Source organism: Haliaeetus albicilla, chromosome Z (genome assembly GCF_947461875.1).
Source record: "Haliaeetus albicilla chromosome Z, bHalAlb1.1, whole genome shotgun sequence".
In the NCBI taxonomy this organism is placed as follows: domain Eukaryota; kingdom Metazoa; phylum Chordata; class Aves; order Accipitriformes; family Accipitridae; genus Haliaeetus; species Haliaeetus albicilla.
This window is the reverse complement of record NC_091516.1, coordinates 42,018,403-42,037,261: the sequence shown is the minus strand read 5'-3', so window position 1 is coordinate 42,037,261 and position 18,859 is coordinate 42,018,403. Positions and strand designations below refer to the sequence as shown.

General features: G+C 46.0%; 1 protein-coding gene across 12 annotated transcripts in view; it reads right to left on the bottom strand.

Annotated features, from left to right (window-relative positions):
* NRG1 (neuregulin 1) overlaps positions 1 to 18,859 on the bottom strand; it is a 473,863-nt gene that overhangs the window by 185,604 nt on the left and 269,400 nt on the right. For 5 of the 12 annotated variants that reach the window (XM_069777409.1, XM_069777408.1, XM_069777412.1 and 2 more), the window contains exon 1: positions 1,416 to 1,725. The exons of 2 other annotated variants lie outside the window; for them this stretch is intronic. In XM_069777409.1, the coding sequence (XP_069633510.1) occupies positions 1,416 to 1,632 (217 nt within the window). In that variant the 5' untranslated portion in view covers positions 1,633 to 1,725. Of the gene's footprint in view, positions 1 to 1,415; positions 1,737 to 18,859 lie in introns of those variants that run through there. 5 more of the 12 variants (XM_069777404.1, XM_069777401.1, XM_069777406.1 and 2 more) reach the window with 3 other exon arrangements.

Here is an 18,859-nt window from a genome sequence, read left to right as displayed (position 1 = left end):
AGAGGTTTTAATGTTCCAAGAGACAGTTTGTTTTAGCAGGAGATGCTCACAATGCTTACATAGTGTAACAGCAAGCAGCATTATAAAACCCCGGGGGGGGGGGGGGGGAAGGAAGGGGGGTGTGTGTCAAAAGGAGAGTTTGTCTCTAGCTTGTCGTAACAAGGGAAACCTCACCTGCTGCACCTGAAACTCATTTACACCCACTGCTGACCAGAAGCTGGGTGAGCTGTGTCTCCAAGGGACACAAAGAAGAGGATGCATTGGGCAGTGCTAGTTTGTAAAGATTATTAGCCCAAAGGGATACCTGCTGTTGCTGAATCACACACATCCTCCCTGAGGGCTGATGATTAAAATCTATAGCAGGTCGTGTTGGCCATGATGCATTAAGCAAAGTTAACGTAGGCATATTCAGGAAGTTTTACCCTTTTCAGCTTTTTGTTTATGTGGCTGTTTAGAGGGAAAAAAAACCAAAGCAAAAAAAAAAAAAGCTCAAATCAGGCAACTGACTGCTCTTCATATGCTTCTTTTAAAACAATTTGCCTACAAACAACAAGAATTCAAAGAAACAGATAAACTAACCAGCAAGTCCAGTTACACACTGCTGTTGCAAAAAGCTAAGTGCATCTGTATGTGCCACTAGGCTTTCTGATAAACTAGGTGGCAAACCGCTAGGAAAAGCATCACGTGCTCATATGTGTTCATACAGTCCTAGGAGTCTTGATCTTGATCACGGTGTTTGGCTGATAGAAATAAGTAACCACAGCGAGTGAGGCAGCGTGCTCAGCTGCAACCCTACCTCTGGGTCGATCCACAGAGTCTTGCCTCTGTGGACACCTACAAAGGACGAGGGTATCACTGGCATGAATACTTGCGCTTGATACTGGGGAGGCATAAGAGAAACAACACGTGCTGCTAAGCAAGCAAAAAGTCCTCTCTGAGTAAATAGGTGCAAGTTTAGACAAAATACCCCACACGAAAGTTTGCCATCTCTTCAACGCAGCTAAGTGATTTCTGGGGAAAGGAAGGGACAGAAAACGTGTTTTGTAGTAGGAGAGAGAGCCCCACGACCTCCAAAAAAGGGGGGTGGGGGGAGAAAAAAAAAAAAAAAGAAAAAAGCAACAGCTGGCCGAAAGCCGCTCGGGGTTTCGGGGCCGGTGGGAGGGAGGGCGGCAGACCGGCCCGCGGTCGGACAGCCGAGGGACTCTCGCCGCCGCCGCTCCGCAGGGCCGGGCAGCTCGGCGAGCAGCCGCCGCCGCGGGGCGCGCAACTCCGCCGGGCCGGGCCGGGCCGGGCCGGGCGGGCGGCTGCGGCGACGGGGGGCGGCGGGGATGAGCCCGCTGCCTGCGGCCCCACGGGTGCGGGAAAAGCGCGGTGGGTCCGCGCGGGCCGGCCCCCGCACCTGCCGACGGGCTTACCTGTGGCGGACCCGGGCGTCTCGCCCTCCTCCGTCGGAGCCGGCTTCTTGCCGGGCCCTTTGCCTTTCCTCCCCTTCCTGCCGTTGCCGTCTTTTTTCTTCTCGGTCACCCCGGCTCCGGCCGGCACCGCACTCCCCGCCGCCGCCGCCGCCATCCCCACAGCCGCCCCCGCAGCTGCTGCCGCTGTCGGCTCCCGGAGCGCCCGAGGCTCCAGCATCGCTCTTGCCCGCTGCCGCCGCCTGGGACTTGGAGCAGCGAGTTCCTTGGAAGTTTTTGGAAACTCCTCTCCGGGCCTTTTTTTTTTCCCTTCACCCCCCTCCCTCCTCCTCCCCCCTCCTCCCCCCTCCCTTTTTTCCCCCTCCTTTTCCCTTTCTTTCCTAATAATAATAATAATAATAATAAACTCCAGCCCACATACACACCCCCTCGGCACACGCCTTACTAATGCCCGCCCCGGGCACCGCACGCTTGCTCTCGGGAGGAGCCTGCACAGCCCCAGGGTGTGGGGTGGGGCGGCCCCGGCCCCGGCCCCAGCCCCGGGGAGGGCGCAGGCACTGCGGCCCCGGCGGGGCGGGGCGGGCAGGGCAGGGCAGGGCGGGGCGGGGCGGGGCGGGGCGGGCGTCGCAGCCGGGTGCCGCCCCGCCGATCGGCAAAGCCCGCGGCTGGTCGCGAAGGCGGGTGGCTCCGCCGCCGGACGACCTGTGGGCACGCCGCGGGGGAGAGGCGCGGGGCCTCTCCCAGGGGCCGCGGGTGGTCTCCGGCGCGCGTTCGCGGGTTGGGGAAAGCTAGAGGCGGGTGCGGCTGCGGTGGCTCCTCAGGGTGCTTGTGTGCTGCCACTTCGGCACCTGCTTAAGCTGCGGCTTCCTGCGGGGTTACTGGCAGTGCCGCCCCCGCCCCCCCGGCGGTGGCCGATGCTCAACGGAAGGGGGATTCGCAAGGCTATAGCGTCCACTCCCGCACCTGGTGCTTTGCAAGGGGACCGTGCCCCCGGGGAGGTCGCACTTACAGTCCGTGTTCCCAGTGTGGGTCCGTTCCTACTCTTGCACCCCAGAACCACCAGCTCTCACAACAGAGAGTTGGTCAGGTGAAGCCTTGTTGCAGTTCATAGATGAAACTGCACCCGACACAGTCATACCCGGGACAGCTTTAAAGAAGCCGGTAACAGTGTAGATACACCAAACTGAACTCCACCGTCACCCAGAAAACTTCAAGAATCTGTGTATATAGTTGCTCAGCCATATTCCCTGCTGGTGCAGATAACCATTATCTGTAGGAGATGCACTTACACCCTTAGGTGGGAAACAGTACTCTGAGAAGTTACAGAAAAGATCTGCACAAACTACTTAAAATCTCACAAAGGAAGGTTTTCCCTGTATGCTTGGAAAGGCCATGCAACATGGAAAACCAGGTAGGATCAGAGCCCAGAACTAGGACTGCTACTTTGCAGTTCTTAGTGATTCCTCCTTTTCTTGAGGAGATTATTCTGCATGTTCCTTAGGCTGCAAAAAAAACATTTACAGTGATCACCATGCACGAAAGATGCTGTAGAATTATTTTTCAGTATTGTTTGATTGAAACCATTCAAAAAATCTTCCTGAGTCAGGCCTGAAAAAGACAAAACACTCCAAACCCAACATATACTGAGTTACTCATCTTCTGTGGCTGAAAGTTTAGGGCTCAATTTTAGGGTTCAATTTTTTCAAGATACTCTTCTGGAGCAAGAGGCTTTTGAAGAAAGGAGTGGTTAACCAGTGATACTTGGTTTTCAGCATTTGGACTTTGAAACATACAGAAAAAAACCCCAACGCTCGTGTAAGTTCTGTCTCTATGGTAAAATTAGAGGAGTGAACAACATCGACTGCAAAACAATAAGGCAAAAAAATAGAGTTCCTAAGTGGCCTGGTGATACAGCATCAGTGAACAAATCAAACCATGGGGAAAATAAAATAAAGGACATGGACACAATTATTGACACAAAAAGTTACAGAAGATGCCTGCTGCAGGACGCATTTGAGCAACATTTCGGATTTCTTGATACACGTCGTTATGACATCCTTTCTCAAATGTGCTGAACCGAAAATGAGGGAACAAGCCCCAGGCTGGGCGGGGAGAGAAAGCAAATCTCACGGAAGAGCAGCTGGAGATGGGGAGATATTATTGGCGGCAGTAGCTGGATTTTTCCTTAAGGGGTCACTACTCAGCAAGGAGGGAGACTACTTCGGCAAAATGTAAGGGACTGTGTTGGGTAACAAAGTGTACTTTTAAATAATCTCGATATGACCTGGTTTTCTGTACTCTGCAAAATCTAAATGCTCAAGGTAAACATTACCTTCATGCCGTGTTTATCAGTGTTAGACGGTCATTCCAGGGAGTTATCAGCATCCAGGCACTGTGAGCAGGACACAGGATGGACTTCCACCAAAGACTCATTCTTTTTGAGGGTGAGATACTGTGAGAAGACCCCAGGAGCCCGAGGGTGCATTCAAAATGAAGGCCTAAAAATGAAACGTCTGATTCCTGACACCCTGGCACCTTCTCTGTCAGAAAAGGGAAATTTCTTGGGAAAACATACCAGAAGTCTGCTCCAGAAATAAGCCTATTATTCCCAGAAGGAAGACTGTCATTCATTTTAGACAATGTGTCATGGATCTGCAGTGGAAGGGTGTGATTTACTCCTATATACACTGATGAGAAAGAAGCAGGTACTGCTTATAGCACGTAAGACTGTCTCTCCTCCTCTGCTGTTGCCAGCTGTGAGGTACTTCAGCAGAGTGGGTAGCAGCTGATTTAACACCATGTTAAAACAGCTGTTTCCTCCCCTCAGTTGCAGTACTGTGGTAGAGAGTGGGCTTGTCAGACACAGGTCTGAAAATGCACAACGTACAACAACTTTTTGAGCTGCTACAGCACAGTTCAACCCACTGATCTCAAAGCACTTTATCAGTTTCCACATTGAAAGGCCACTTTGGACTTCTTGAAATACAGGGATGCAACAATTTACATAATTTCAGTGGAGTGGGAACCATAGCTCAGACATGCTGCACAATTTCATAAAAATTACAGTTACTTGGGGAACAGAAGTCAAACTTTCATGTGCATGGTAGGACAGGTAGAGGAGAGCTGCCCGCTTGTCAACAGCACAGAGGTAGAGACTAAGTATCAAACTTTTACACATTCATCTCCTTGCTCTCTCCATGTCAACTTCTTCAGTACAAAAGTTAAGCTCTGCCTATGCCCAAGCTCATCTAGCTGTTGATAGTCAGCTACTCTGGACCTCTGCACTTTGTGCAATTATTTACATCGCGCAAAGTGAATGCAGAACACTGCTAAGTCTAATTTTCCCCTCATATAAACATCTCTGCAAAATGCAATGCAGGGCAAAAGAGACAGATCAGTAAACAAAAATAAATAAAAAGCGCTCCAGAGTAACAAACAACTGAATAAAACTTCAACAATCTGATTTCCTTTTGCTTCTAGGTTCATTTTTACAAATCACTGGCCATACAAAAGGGGCTTCATTACAAATACTTTGAGACTCCAATGACTTACCAAGAGAGTATAAAGTGTTTTAAGACCTTTTTGCTTTTCTTACAGAAAATGTACTTAATTAACAAAACCGGTTCCTGAATTAATAAAGGTCATGGTTTAACCCTACTCTCAGTCTCCTCTTAAACTGAGGACTGACAATTTCTCTTTTTCTCCATTTGGTGTTCCTTTAAAACTCATGAAGACAAGTGGGAAGACAATCTGCATAGACATCAAAACTGGTTATTGCCACTCTGTTGGTGGCAAGAAAAGAGTAAGAAACATCAGCATAAACAGAATTAAATGGTAAAGATGTATTCTAACCGTAACTGTGAATAAAACACTTTCTTATCTTAAGCTGGACTTGAAATTTTGTCAGCAGCTGAGAACCAAGTCTTTGACATCTACTCAACTGAGTCAGGACAACAGTAGCTTTTGTTCTACTGACATTTTGAAGATGCAAATCTTGATTACACAGAAGTATCCTAACAGTGGTTTAAAGGTCGAGCTGACAGACCAACATCTTTGGCAACAGCAGCAATCGTGACAGGTGATGACGTCTCATTAACGTCTCTTTTCAGGAAATGGCACATTTCAGAGTTGTTTGTACATGTGTCTGTGTATATGTTGCTATAAGCAAGACCTGATAGCCTCCAATTTACCAACAATTTTTATGGACTCAATTTGTGAAAGTTCAGAAACTGTCACAAATGAAGTGGATACTTTAACATTTACTGTTTCAGAACTTTTTAGATCATCTAGTCACAACTTCTAGCCCCATTAATGTGCAAGACATTGATGCTGTTCCGTGTGTGATGAATGAAGAAATATTTTTGTGTAGTTAATGGGCATAAGCTTTATCTTCCTCAAAAACCTATCAGGCCAAAGTTTCTACAGGCTACTACACTCCTGAAAAACATCACTGGTTATAACCAAGGATATGGCCTCTGAAAATAAACTAAGTGAAAATGTGTGGAAGGTGAAAATCTGTTAAGAGGAGTAATTTTGACAGCCCTTGTTTGAATCCAAGCTCCTCCAGCACCTGCAGTACTGACAGCTCGCTCACTTCACTGGTGTGACTCTACTGATCAGTGTTCAGTCCACACATTGTGCTCTCATGGAAATGAATTCAAATTAATTTTCTAAGTGTGTATTGAAACTTCATTCAATTTCTGGGTGGATATTCTATTCAAGACTAAAAAATTCTGAAACTAAGTTCAGACCAATTCACTTGGTAAGGTAATGAAGTCTGATCATATTAAAATCACCTTTGATTAAAAATGCCAAAACAGAGCTTTAATGTGGTTTAACAAGTTCATGTTAAATGCATAGCTGTTTTGGATCTAGATTGATTTTTCTCACTGTGGGCAAGACGTTAGTGGCCAGACATGATAATCCCCATCATCCTGGTTGCACTCACAAGGGACCAACAGACCTTCCAAATTAGACTGGCACACTCTGGGCGTAAATTCATGGTTAATCTGTGCCCCATCACAGCCAGCACACATTCCTTACCTCTGTGGTGACACATCTCAGAAGGGATGCTGGTCCCAACCCCTTTGAAGCCTGCATCCACATGGTCAGCAGTCTCAAACAGCACTCTGCTCGGTGGGTTTGGTAAAGCTCTGTCTGTCTCTGAGCCATCAAGCTGCACAGGTATGTCTGTACCTTGTGTGGTCTTCTCCACCATTAGTGTGGTGGACTTGTGGCCTCTCTGCTTCCCTGTAACCCCCCTCCTCTGCAACAACAAGCTGGCCTGTCCTGCAGTAAGCTGACTACAGAGAGAACAGGCACCTGCCTGCATCCCTGCCCTGCTGCAGGAGGAAAAATGATGCTCCCGGCAGGGTGCAGTTAACCAAGGTGCATTATTAACCCCATGTCCCTGAATAAATCACTTGGCTAGTCTGATGGGTCCCCAAGGGCTCCACTTCATGCTTCCTTTGCTCCACGGGCTCTGTGAAGAAAACAACTCCCCTTTGGAGTCAATCAGTGCAGCACAAGCACTCTGCAGTGTGTTTTGCTTGCACTGCCACTCAAGGTTGTTACAGCCTTCTTCATGAGAAAATCTCAATGGTATACAAGCTCCAAGATATCTCATCTTCAAAACACCCCTGTGGCTGTGTGGCAAAGCTACTAGCCTCTTTCTTTACAGAAGAGGAAAAGGAGTTAGAACTGAGAGGGACTTTATACCCAGCAGCTCTCAGCTTTGTAGCTGCAAACTCTTCATGATATGGTCATCAAAACAGCATCCTGAATTAGGCACATAGGCTCCACATTCAGTGCCTGAGGATTGTTCAGTGCCCAATGGTGGCATTCACAACTGCCATGTCTGCTAAGCAAGAAGCTACCCAAGTGTTAACAATACAACAAGATGTTTCATTGAAGCTTAAGAGGCTTTCAACTTCATGCTGCAGGGAGGTGCATTCACAGCCCCAAAGTGAAACAAAAACACCAGAAAAAAAGGAGATGCTATTTGAAAATGGTTGCAACAAGCACAGACTGCCTCCCTCCTGCCTGTGCTAACAGCCCAGTGTTGGAAGATGTCCTATTCCTAAGAGGGAGAAACCTGAGCTTGGTTCCTTCTTCTGTCTGAAGAGATGCAAGTGCACATCTCTCATCTCTCAGGAGTAGCCAGGCTCTTAGGCATTTTGGCCAAAAATTTTGGACAGATAAAATAGTTAGGAGAGCAGGAACTGGAATTGAGACCACCCTTTCTTTCACGTAAGTGTTCTGATCGCTATCATGCTTTCTTTGTCTCTGTCCCCGTGTGTGGTGGGACAACTGTGACTGGATCGACTGAGGGTATTCTTTCTTGTCTGAGCATACCAACAGGTCCAGCCCCATAGACCAGACATACAGATGTACATTTTTTGTGTGGATTTCACTGAGGGCTCAGCTAAATGGCCTGCTGTTAAATGCAGAAATTGTTTGGAACCATTTTGTCATTAATATACAAAATGAAGGGTGAGGCTTCCCCTGTGCACATACCTCCCCACATGTGTATATATATACACACACACACACACATTCGCAGCTAATTCAGAACTGCTGTGATTCAACTGGAGCTTTTGCTGCCCATGAACATCAGTATGATGAGCAGCAGTAAACAAAAATATATTGCATGTAGGGAGAGGAGTCTCTCTGTGTGGGCTTTGCCTTCTCCATAACTCTTCTTATTTAAATCCTAAGCAAAAATTAATAAATACAGTGCTAGAGAGGATGTACAGTCACACCAGCTTTGTTTCAAGGTCTTTCATCCAGCACAATAATTAAGATGTGTCTAATTAAAGCCTGAACCAGTGATAAGATTCCCTGCTGTGCCTTATCTGTTTAAGAAATATATACCTATAGCTAGCAAGTCTTGACTGTTTAGCTCAGGCTGTAAAAATTTGTGTCAGTAATTACAGTGTCCCTGGTTAAATCCCTGACTTAGCAGGTATCATATTAAGCACAGGAGTATTTCTATGGCAACTGCTTTGCTTAAAGCCAGACACAGACTTAGCTCCCTTTCAGAAACGGGGTTTGGGAAAGATTGTTCTTTCAGAAAGTTTTCATGCCCTTTCCTTTCTAAGTAAGTGGAACTTCGGGTAAAATGTGTCTAATATGCCATTCCTCCTATCAAAGTTTCTCAGCTGCAACCTTCACTGAGAATTTTCTATGAGTAATATGTTGTTTTCACTGAGCTGTTTCACAAAGTTGCATGCACTGCCCATCCCGTCCAAGCAGAAGATAATTTTGGTAGGCTTGCCTCAAAAAGAGAAATATGGTGTGCAGGGGTATCATTTCATGCTGTGAAATAAGGATTGAAGTGAAAGGTTAAATAGGAAACTAGTCAAGTGGTAAATTAAAGCCCAGGGAAATCCAGTTATTTCAAGCCTCAAAAAATAATGTTTTGAAATTGTGTTAAACGCAGTGCACTGGTGGGTGGGGTGGAAGTGGTGTGTTACCTGCAGACAGGCCAGAGCAAAAACTGTATATTTGTCTGTTTTGAGCCCTGCCAACCATTTGGGGGGGAGTGGGGACGTGGCGTGGAAATGCACCCCAGATACACCTGGGCACTCTGTAGTTATCCTAAGAGTACTTGGTTGAGAGACAGGAGCTGGGAGCATAAATCTGGAAAATTGCTCTCTACATGCCCAGTTCTTTTAATCTCATTTAGGATCCTGCTCCTGGCCATTGTTAGAAAATAGATGTTAAGCTGGATGGGACTTTAGTTTGACCCATTATGACCAGTTCTGTGTTCTTTTGCTTTGCATGCAATTTAACAGGTGCCTGAGGTTTCAGGCCAGCATGAGGCTTCATCATATTTCTAAAAGCAAGTTGTGACTTCAGTGATCTGTAAGTGAGTGCTAGTTCAGAGCTGTTTATAGAAACTTGTTCCTTCTTCCCAGACTAATTACTTTCCATTTTTTCTACAAGTGTAGAGACATGGTATGAAGTCCTGTTGTCCTATCTTTCTGCCACAGTTAGGGTGACCGGACTCCCATGGTCACTGTCTCCTACTTCTTCATTTTGGGGCATCAGAAATTACCAAGCTACTCACCTAGTAAAAGATTGCCAAGGGAAGATAAAACTACATTTTAAAAATATCTTCATTTTTCTTTTCATGGCTTTGCAAAGTCATGATTGAAGGTATTATGGGTTGGTTATTGGTGGTAGGAAAATTGAATTCAGCATAAAATATCAGACAAAGGGCTAAATATAACTTTGTTTGGCAAAAGGTGTGGTAAGGAAGGTAGTGAACGTAGTGTGAAAGTTGAAGTAAAATCCAGAGGTCATATCCCACAGGGTGGAAAATTAGCATGGCTCTTTTTAAGTCCATGGAAATAGTGATTTGCATGCCTGAAAATTTGGCCCTAACACATCATGACTATTTCCAGATGAGCCCTAGTTTAAAACATATAGATAGCAAATAGCTTTGCTGTCTGCTGACTAGTTCCTCCCTTTTTAAAGGAAGTCTAAATAGGGAATCAAGCTGGAGAACCTCAGCACTGTAAGTGCTCTGATGTAATCAGGCTGGTGTGACTTCCTCTGCGGATAAAACTTTTTGTGAAACACTGTTTAGACAGAACTCTCTCCAGATCCTCATGTCATACACACACACATGTGCACACACATGCACATGCACGCACAAAATACAATTCAGGAGGTGCTGTTGGGCCACACAGATCCCAGTGAACACAGTACTTTAGCACACTTGAAGACTTAAATACATGTATATTTAGGGTTCTTTCTGGATCACTGAAAAATTCCTACAAGCTACACCCTGGCTGCCAAGATTTAGTGCTTAAAAATACAAATAACTGGGATCTGGGTACTTCCCTTTCAGGCATAAGACAAAGGCAGGGAACAGGCAAGAAATTGGCAGGAAAGGAACAAAAGCCCCAGCATTTGCCCGCTCTGTGCTAGAGTCCTGAAAAGCAAGGCTGGCTGGTACCACTGTGCTGTCTCGGACCTCCCATTTCTGTGGTCTGCAGAATGAACAGTGCTCAGCATGCCACACACCACCCTGAAGGGCTCTCCATGTGCTCCTTTCAGCTTCTGGAGGTAGAACTCAAGTCCTTTGGAGTTAATGGCAGGAAAAAAATCAGGTTTTGCTTGTGCTTCCAAAATACCTTGGCCTGGCCCTGGTCTGAAACCTCACTAGAGCCTCTCTGTACAGACAGATACCATTTAACAAAGTGCAAAGTAATGGATAAAGAAATCTCTTGTGTGCGTGGGTTGAACTGCAGTCTGCATCGGCAGATGGTCCAGCAGGTGCATGACTTGTCTACAGCAACAGGATGCAAAAGATATTAAAGAATCTGATGAAGTGTCTGATGGTCAGGGACACCTCAAGAAAATAATAAGTCACGTTGATACGGATCCCAGTGTTCTGGCAAAAATAAGTAAGTGAGTGACTGCCCCAAGTAAAGGGCTGAGAGCTAGAGGATAAGCTGAACTAGTCTGGAGAGAATAATTAGCTAGCAAGATTTGCTGTAGTAAAATTAAAATAGCTGAGGATCAGCACAGCAATCAAATGCAAATGCAAATGTGAACAACTGGGGAAAGCAAGCCTAATTTTGAAATGTCATTTTTTCCAAACTTGCCATAGTTTCTCAGGTAAGCTAATGGCTTTGGCAGGCTGAAATGTGATGCAGAGAAAGAAACTCCGTGCTCTGACTTTCCTTGGGGCAGCAAAGTGAGTGCCCTAACACCCAGGCTGACCCCACATACTGCAGCCCGAGCTGTCTGAGGATCTGGATGGGGTGGATGCAATGAGGAGACTGACCGAGGATAAAAGTATCAACATTCAGCAGCTCTTGGTGTGTGAAACGTTTGGGGAGGAGGGCTCAGCCTCCTGTGGCTTCGGTATACCTCTGTACAGAGGTGAAAATTGCTCAAGAAGGGGAGAGCTTTCCTAATCCCATGTGTTTATTGTCTTTCATTCGTTTAGGGCAATATTTTCAAGACCTTTAATTGTCAGTATTTTGGACTGAAGGCCCTGGTGAAATGTCTCTTTTGCCTCACTTCCCCTATGTTCTTTAAGAACCTGAATATTTCCCCAGCAAATGCCCAGCCCTGTATGTCCATTTCTTCCAGTTTGTCAGCTTGCGCCTTTGGCCTTAACACAGCTGTTTTGCTCTTCTTCATTCTGCAGAAACCCCCATTTCTTTTTCAGAGAAGAAATGCTTACGGCTTGGAAACTGCTGAGCCAACCTCTCAACCTCAGTCTGGAAGCTGCACCCACTCACCCAACAGAAAATCTGACCCATCTTTCAGACGTTGCATGTTATGTTTACAGGTTGTGGTTACATTTAAAGCAGTTTATCTTTGTTCTTACCAAATGAAAATGTGAAGAATTTACAGACAAGTTTAAACAAAGAAGTGGGATCTGAGTCAGCTTCTTCAGTCATCAGTGGTTTTACGTGGTCAATTAATTACTATTAGCTCTAACATCCATGAATACCTTCTGGTAACCATCAAGCAAATGACAGTGTTCACCTCCAAGAAATGTCATCAGTTCTTGAAAAGATTGTCAGCACCACCATTCCCTTGGTTTAACTGGAATAATTCCTAGCTTTTAGGGGGTCCCTATAATGACTCCCTATTGAATGGAGGGGGAAGCTCAAGCATGATGCAATGAAGCAATTTGTTTAGGAAAGCACATTAAAGCTGTGTCAGAACCATAAAGATGCCAGATCTTCAAAATGTTATTCCAGCAACCTGCAGAGCACCATCTTATCTGAGATCTTTACTCAGGACACAAGATGTTGACTAACTGTTGCTGGAGAAGTCAGGTGGTCCCAGTCTCAGATAAGATGCAGGACACACTAGAGCTGCTCTGGCCTTTTTGCCAGGCTGCGCAGACAGGACACCCCATCAAGTGGCCCTACTCATAACATAATATGCCACAGGCCACAATCTTTTTGGGGAAGGCTGGCCACACCAATTTAACCCTAAAGGGCCAGATCTATTGCTCACAGAGATCAGTGAGAGAATATTATTATGGACATTGCACCAGCCACAGAAAAAGTCATTGATAGGAAGAAAAAAAAAATGGAGTGGGGGGTTTATACTGTGCCGGACTAATCACATGTCACTTTCAGAAAAGTTAGTGCTCCCTGGGATAGGTGAAACAGTGAAAAGTGCTTTTTTTGATTTCATGGACATTGATTCAAGACAGCACTGATTTGACCCTACTGGTACTAAAGTCCCAGTAGTGCCCAGAGGGCCAGATTCTGCCCTAGGATGGCACCAGGTGACCCCCAGCATAACAGCAACACCAATGTATGGACTCACAGCTCGTGCTGTAGCCATTTTACTGTCTCTGAAATAGTGCCCAGGGAGGTTGACCACCACCATAATGCACGCTATGGATGACTGTATGCACAGTGGGGATGGCTCTCCCCCTCTCTCCTGTTCTTCACCTGCAGTGTCTCACAGCCCTTCAATGCTTCTTGCCTTTCTTGGGGCTGGACGTGCTGAAGGAAGTTACTCTAAAAGCTGAAGTTTGAGTGTTTGGGGTGAATATGTGGCCCAAAGAAATCAGTAGGGCTGCAGAAAGAAAGGCATACAGAGATGCCGTAAAACTTTCAGTCCAGTAGAAAAAAACAAAGAAGTATTTTATTGGGGCATAGTCCTTGTTGTACTGTCACTGTGTCATGGACAAAGAGCGGCAAAGTTTGGAATGCGTCAGGCAAGACTGAAAGGACATGAGAGCAGAAATTAACTACCCTAATGGAGTGTTCCTGGAAGCCAGCTAAACTTAGCAGGCAGGACACTGGAGTGGAGGTAAAGAGGTTGGAAGATTACAGAGGAAAAACCCTCCCTGACCCTTACCCATGCAGGGGCAGGGTTTCAATGGATTATCCCCACTCAAGATGAGATCCTGAGTTTCAAATAGATAACTCTGCACACAGTAGGGCTGGTGCTCCACCAAAAGAGCAAACTCCATCCTAGGAACTTTTGAGAATGGAAAAAAGAAGAAAATGGAGAACATCTCTCTGCCAAACTTGGTTTGCAGCCACATTTAAAAAATCCCAAACAACTCTGCAGTCTTTGTCCCTGCAATGGCCCTGGGTAAAGTACAGAGAAGAGCAAGACAGATGGTTGAAGGCATGCAGTCTGACGGATGTAGTGGAGTCCCATGTGCTCCACATAAGTGGAACAGAGAAGGTGATTAGAGAGTTATCAAAGTAAGGAGCATCAGTAAACCAGAAAACAGTAGTTTCAAACACAACCCTTATTATTTTCAAACATGAAAAGGAGTACTTTTTCACACAACATATAGCTAATTACATTGTACATCACCTTATCACAGGACATTGTGGATGGTAAAGGTTTACATGGAGTTCAAAACCAATCTGATAAACTCATGGACAAAAAGTGATTCAGGAGCTATTAAATATAAACCCATCACCCATGAGACTCAAGTTCTTGGAAGCTTGGGAAATCATTCCCCAAAATCCCCCTTGGCATACCTTCCATGTCCTTACACTCTTCCACCACTATGGTCTGTTGGCTAGTCTCAGGGGCAGGATAGTGGGCTACATGGTCTTCTGGTCTCAGCTAAGCAAGCTAAGTTTAGACAAGCCATGTTCTCCGTGTCCTTGTCTTGCTGTGATCCAGCTTGTCTTTTTTTTTTTTTTTTTTTTTTTAAATCTGTAAGTTCTACAGGGCAGATGGATTTGTACAGGGGACAGGGGTGATCCCGTCGGCTCAGGGCTCATCGGACCTCATCCAGGCACTATGTCCTGTTTGGGACCCCAGAGAGGAGATACAATGACAAACCAGAGGGGCTCCAGGAGGCCACTGGGTTGGTGGGACTGGAGCACTGTCCTACAAGGAGGAGCTTGTTCAGCCTGGAGCAGAGATGGCTATGGGGCACCTGACAGCACCCTGGCAGCGCCTGCTGGGAAGGGCAGTGACACTGCGCATAAGCTGAAGATAGAGAGGTTCAGGCTGGAGATAAAGACACACTTCTTCCCCATGATGACAGCCAGGCAGTGCAACAGGATAGCCAGAGAGGCTGAGCCTTCTGCATCCTTGGAGGTTTTCAAGATCCAATAAAAAAAGCCCTTATAAAGCCCTGTGTAAAATTCCTTATGCGGAAGACTCTCCATTTCCACTAAGCCCTCTGGGCCCAAAGATAATGTAAATGCTAATGAAATGCCATGAGTTCATTGTGTAATTTCTCTTTGTTTCTGAAATGTACATATGCAGGCCTTGGCATTTATACTCATGCGAAAACAGAGATTAACTTCAACTTCCTGCAGAACAATAATTACCATTAGGCCGCTCTGTCCCTGTCCACGAAAGGAAAGTACATTAACTCTGGCAAAAGCAGAGAACAGGTTTTCAGCTGGTATAAGTCAGTGCAGTGCCGCTGGAGCCAACAGGCTGTGCTGAGTTGCACCCATTGAAAGTCTGCTCCTATGCACTTTGGACATTGGTCCCTCAGCTTCCCCCCTGCTTATATCAGCATCACTACATGGTCAGGAAGGCCACCCGGGTATAGCACATCAGCAGGCTCCTTGTGAGAGATGATGGTCAGGGAAGCTGCTTTGCCCATGCACAAGGGTGTCCTTGTGCTCCCACCGCGAGAAGAGGACACACAGGTTGCACAATCTTGCTCATGCCAGCAGGGAGACTAGCCAGACCTCTCACACTCGCACAGAGTGGAGTAGGAGGGGGCTGCCTTCCCTTCCTCTTGCTGACGAGGTCCCCTTTTCCTTTCAAGAGTGCTGCTGGATGGGCAGCAGGGTGCAGGCACGGCTCTATCAGTGGCCGTGCTGCAGGATCCTAAACAGCATACTACAGAGCTGTCTTTGAACTAACAATGTGGCACTGGCATGGCTGCACAGCTTCCCCTTCATAGGGCACTTTCTGCCCACAGGAACATGCTTTTTGAAGAGGAATGGCCCTTGCCTGGGATTTGCCAACTCCAAACATCTGTCCTGCTTTTTACTGGAATGGCCAAGAGTAACGGGCTGGATTAATGCCTCCATTGCCACATGGGCAGTGTAACGCCAAATTTATGTGTTACATGCTAATAGCAAAAATCCTGCCAGCAGGTGAGGCATTAAACTGGCTTTGGTCTCCCCTGTGGACCTAAAAGCTGCGTGTGCTTAATTTAGACGTTACCAGCATCACTTTGCTTGTGAACTCTACTTGCTATCCATATCCAAAATAAAGCATCACCTGACTCCTGTTTTGTTTTCTCTCTTTTCCCAAAACAAAGTGTGGACACAGATAACGCAGGTGTTGGAGCATTTCATTTGTGTTCTCTAGTTTGAGAAGAAAGAGGGTAACATCCTGGCTGGCAGCAACAGCTGTGCTCAGATGAAGAGCTGGAGCCTGCCCTCCATCAACACAGTTGCAATAGTGAACAGGCTTTTGAGTCTTCAAGCCAAATTCCTCCCAGCTGTAACACATCACTGCCACCCAGCAAAGCAATGTCATGGAGTGTGATTTCTTTGGGACCTTGTTTCTCTGTCCAGCTTTGTGATGCAGTTTCTCCCTCCTCCCCTTCCAAAAATCCCATTTAAAAATGCAGGTATTGACCAATAAGCACTGCAAGGTAATGAGAGACATTTTTTCTCATTCCCAGCAGAGACTCAAACTAGGCAGGATGCATTGCCACAGACGAACCTGTGAACACATGCACTAGCTGCTCACACTGTTCAGGAACTGGGTGTACACACTCAGCAGAGAAGAATTTCCGTACACCTTTTGGTTTTCCACCTGTGTTCAACCTTTTAACTGTGACGCCCATTGCTTACTTGAGTCATCCCATTTAAGTCAGTGGGACTACTCACTAAAGTGCTACTCATCAGGAGAAAGGGTTCTCCAGGCAGGCCACAAATACCTGATCATGCTTAAATTTGTGCATGCCTGCTCCAGGCGTAATTTAAACACCTTCACAAGATCCCTTTAACAGCCACAAGCTTTTGGAAAGTCAGAGGAATGCAGGATTGACTGGGTGTTGTAACAGAAAAATGTAGGCCAGGCAAACAAAGAGTACACAATCATTGCAAAGAAGGAAGAAAAAAGAAGCAGGAAAGTAAAAAAATGTGCAATACATGGGAGTTTTTTTGAGCTGGTCCATCACCATCAGAGGGAATATTCCAAATTTTTACGTAATGGACTGCTTCAAAAAGTGTAGAAAATTATGTTATGTCACTCCATGCCCTGTGTGCCTCCCTTGCCAAATGTGTAAAATTGTTACTAAATAGGAAATATACCACTATTTTTATTATACTGGAGGACAGAAAACTGGGAAGAAGAGGTGGTTTTAGTTCCCTGATTTGAACAACAAAGCTGTGAGACAGAGGCTGCACTTCACCAATGCTGTTCTTTTGAATCATCTACATTACAGATCTTACGGAATGACACGTGCAGAGACTTGTAAAATATTACACTAATGTTTACTCTCTTCTTTGTCTTCGTAGTGTATGGTATGTTTATCTTATTCCTGTTCTATAGTCCTGCTAGGTATCTTCCTAGTGGATAATGACAGCAGTATATGGTCACTGTTCAAACATCATAGAAATATGCAAATCGTACAAAGGTGGTTCAAGTTTCAGCAGGATTGACTTAGCCCCCGCTGCCAAAGAGGGGGGAAGCTATTCAGTTTGGCTCAGTCAGATAGGGTGCTGTTCATCCAAGCCTGGCTCCACAGGCAATAAATATTCCAAGTCATTTCTTGGAAGCGCCAGCATTTCCTCGTGGAACTCCTTTCACCCCAAACAAGTGCACACCCTTCCTGTACAGCACACTGCAGGATGCGTGCTGGGGCCAGTTGGTGCCTTGCCGTGATGCCTCAGCAGGCACAGGAGTTACCTGGATCACACCATTTTTGAAGAGACTCCTGGGCCAGGCAGATTTTAATAACACGTTGTGAAGAGCAAAGAGCATCTCCCTTACATTGGGAGCAGCTTTTTCTATTGCCTTCATGCAAGCTGCTTTGTGGTGTGTGTGCAAATCCACTGATTCAGCTCAGGGACACTCTCCTGACTGGACCAGATGGATGAGGAAATTGAGAAGTAGGGACCAGCCACAAACAGGTTGTGGGCCCAAGCACCAGGTGAGGAAGGCTTCTGAGTCATGGTCTCCAGAACCCAAATCTTCCCTTGACCTCATGGAGGAGGAAGCTCCCATAGAGCTCCCATGGAGCTCTGGGCCAGCTGAGGGGATTTACCAAAGATCTCACACATTTTTCAGTTGCCCTCAGGAGACTTCCTTTCAAAAGCATGGAATCCTGCTGCTATCTGCCAGCTCTGCTGAGGAAGCCTTCGTGGTGCTTGGTAGCACTGCATCAAGCAACCTGAACAGAAAGCAACAAACTAACTGAATCATGCAAAACATTTGCCTGATGCATGGCTAGGAAGAAGAAATTTTTTTTCCTGGACAGATGTGTGTTTTGAAAGACAAAGAGACATTTTGGCCACTTTTCTACAATGCAGGCTTTTCCTGCATAGACCAACTTCAAACAGTGCCACATACCTGGGCCCTAATCTTCTCTCTTTGCAGATACTAAGCTGATCAGGCTTGAGTCTAGCATGTCACACACCTTCCTTCTCCTTTACCATCCTCCTTTATAAACCATGGAGAAACCTTCCTTCTGATTGTTTTTTTTTTTCATAGGAGGGATGACCAAGGATTTTAAACTGCAGTCCCTTGGGAAAAAACTGTTAATGCTGCTGCTGAGGTTGTGTTCCAGATCTATGAAACTGTGCTTTTTATATCTGCTTTTTCTCCCTGCCTGTGCAAAAGAGGGTGGCTAAAGATGTCTGCCTGGCTGTCTCTCATAGCCCCAAAAAACAGCAAAGCTGAACTCAAGCCCTGATAAATCCTTATGACAAACAGCCGCACAGAGGGTGCTGGGACTCTCAGGCACTGGCCCAGGCTGTCTTCTGTAGCATCCATCTTGGCTTAACAGGCAGAGAGCTGGCAAACAGTTTTGTCTGGGCTTGGGAAACAGAAGAAAGGAGTGAAAGCCATACACATACTCATTTTTAGAACAAAGGCGAAACATTCGATGACCACTTCAGCTTCATGATCGCCTAGTTACAGACAACCTTTAAGCCTTTGTTTTTAATTTACCCCAGAGAGGGATCTTTCTTTTTCTGTACTTTTCTGTGTCAGCCAGCTGATATTTGTTCAGGGTGGAAAATCACCCTTAAGATCTACTTTGAAGAAAAATAAATACGTGTATTAAGAGAATACTTTCTCAGTTAGCTGAGCATGCCCTGGGGATAAGGCATTTTTCCTGTGCATGTTCACTCTGTAATTGAAGTCCAGTAGGAAGCAGGCGCTCATAGTGGGGGCATTACCTGATTTGTTTTGACAGCCTGGGAGCAGATAGGAAAGAGAGGCTCCCCATTCCCTGCCCCAGCAGAACCGGCCCTGTGTGCTAGCTGAGACCCCACCATGGG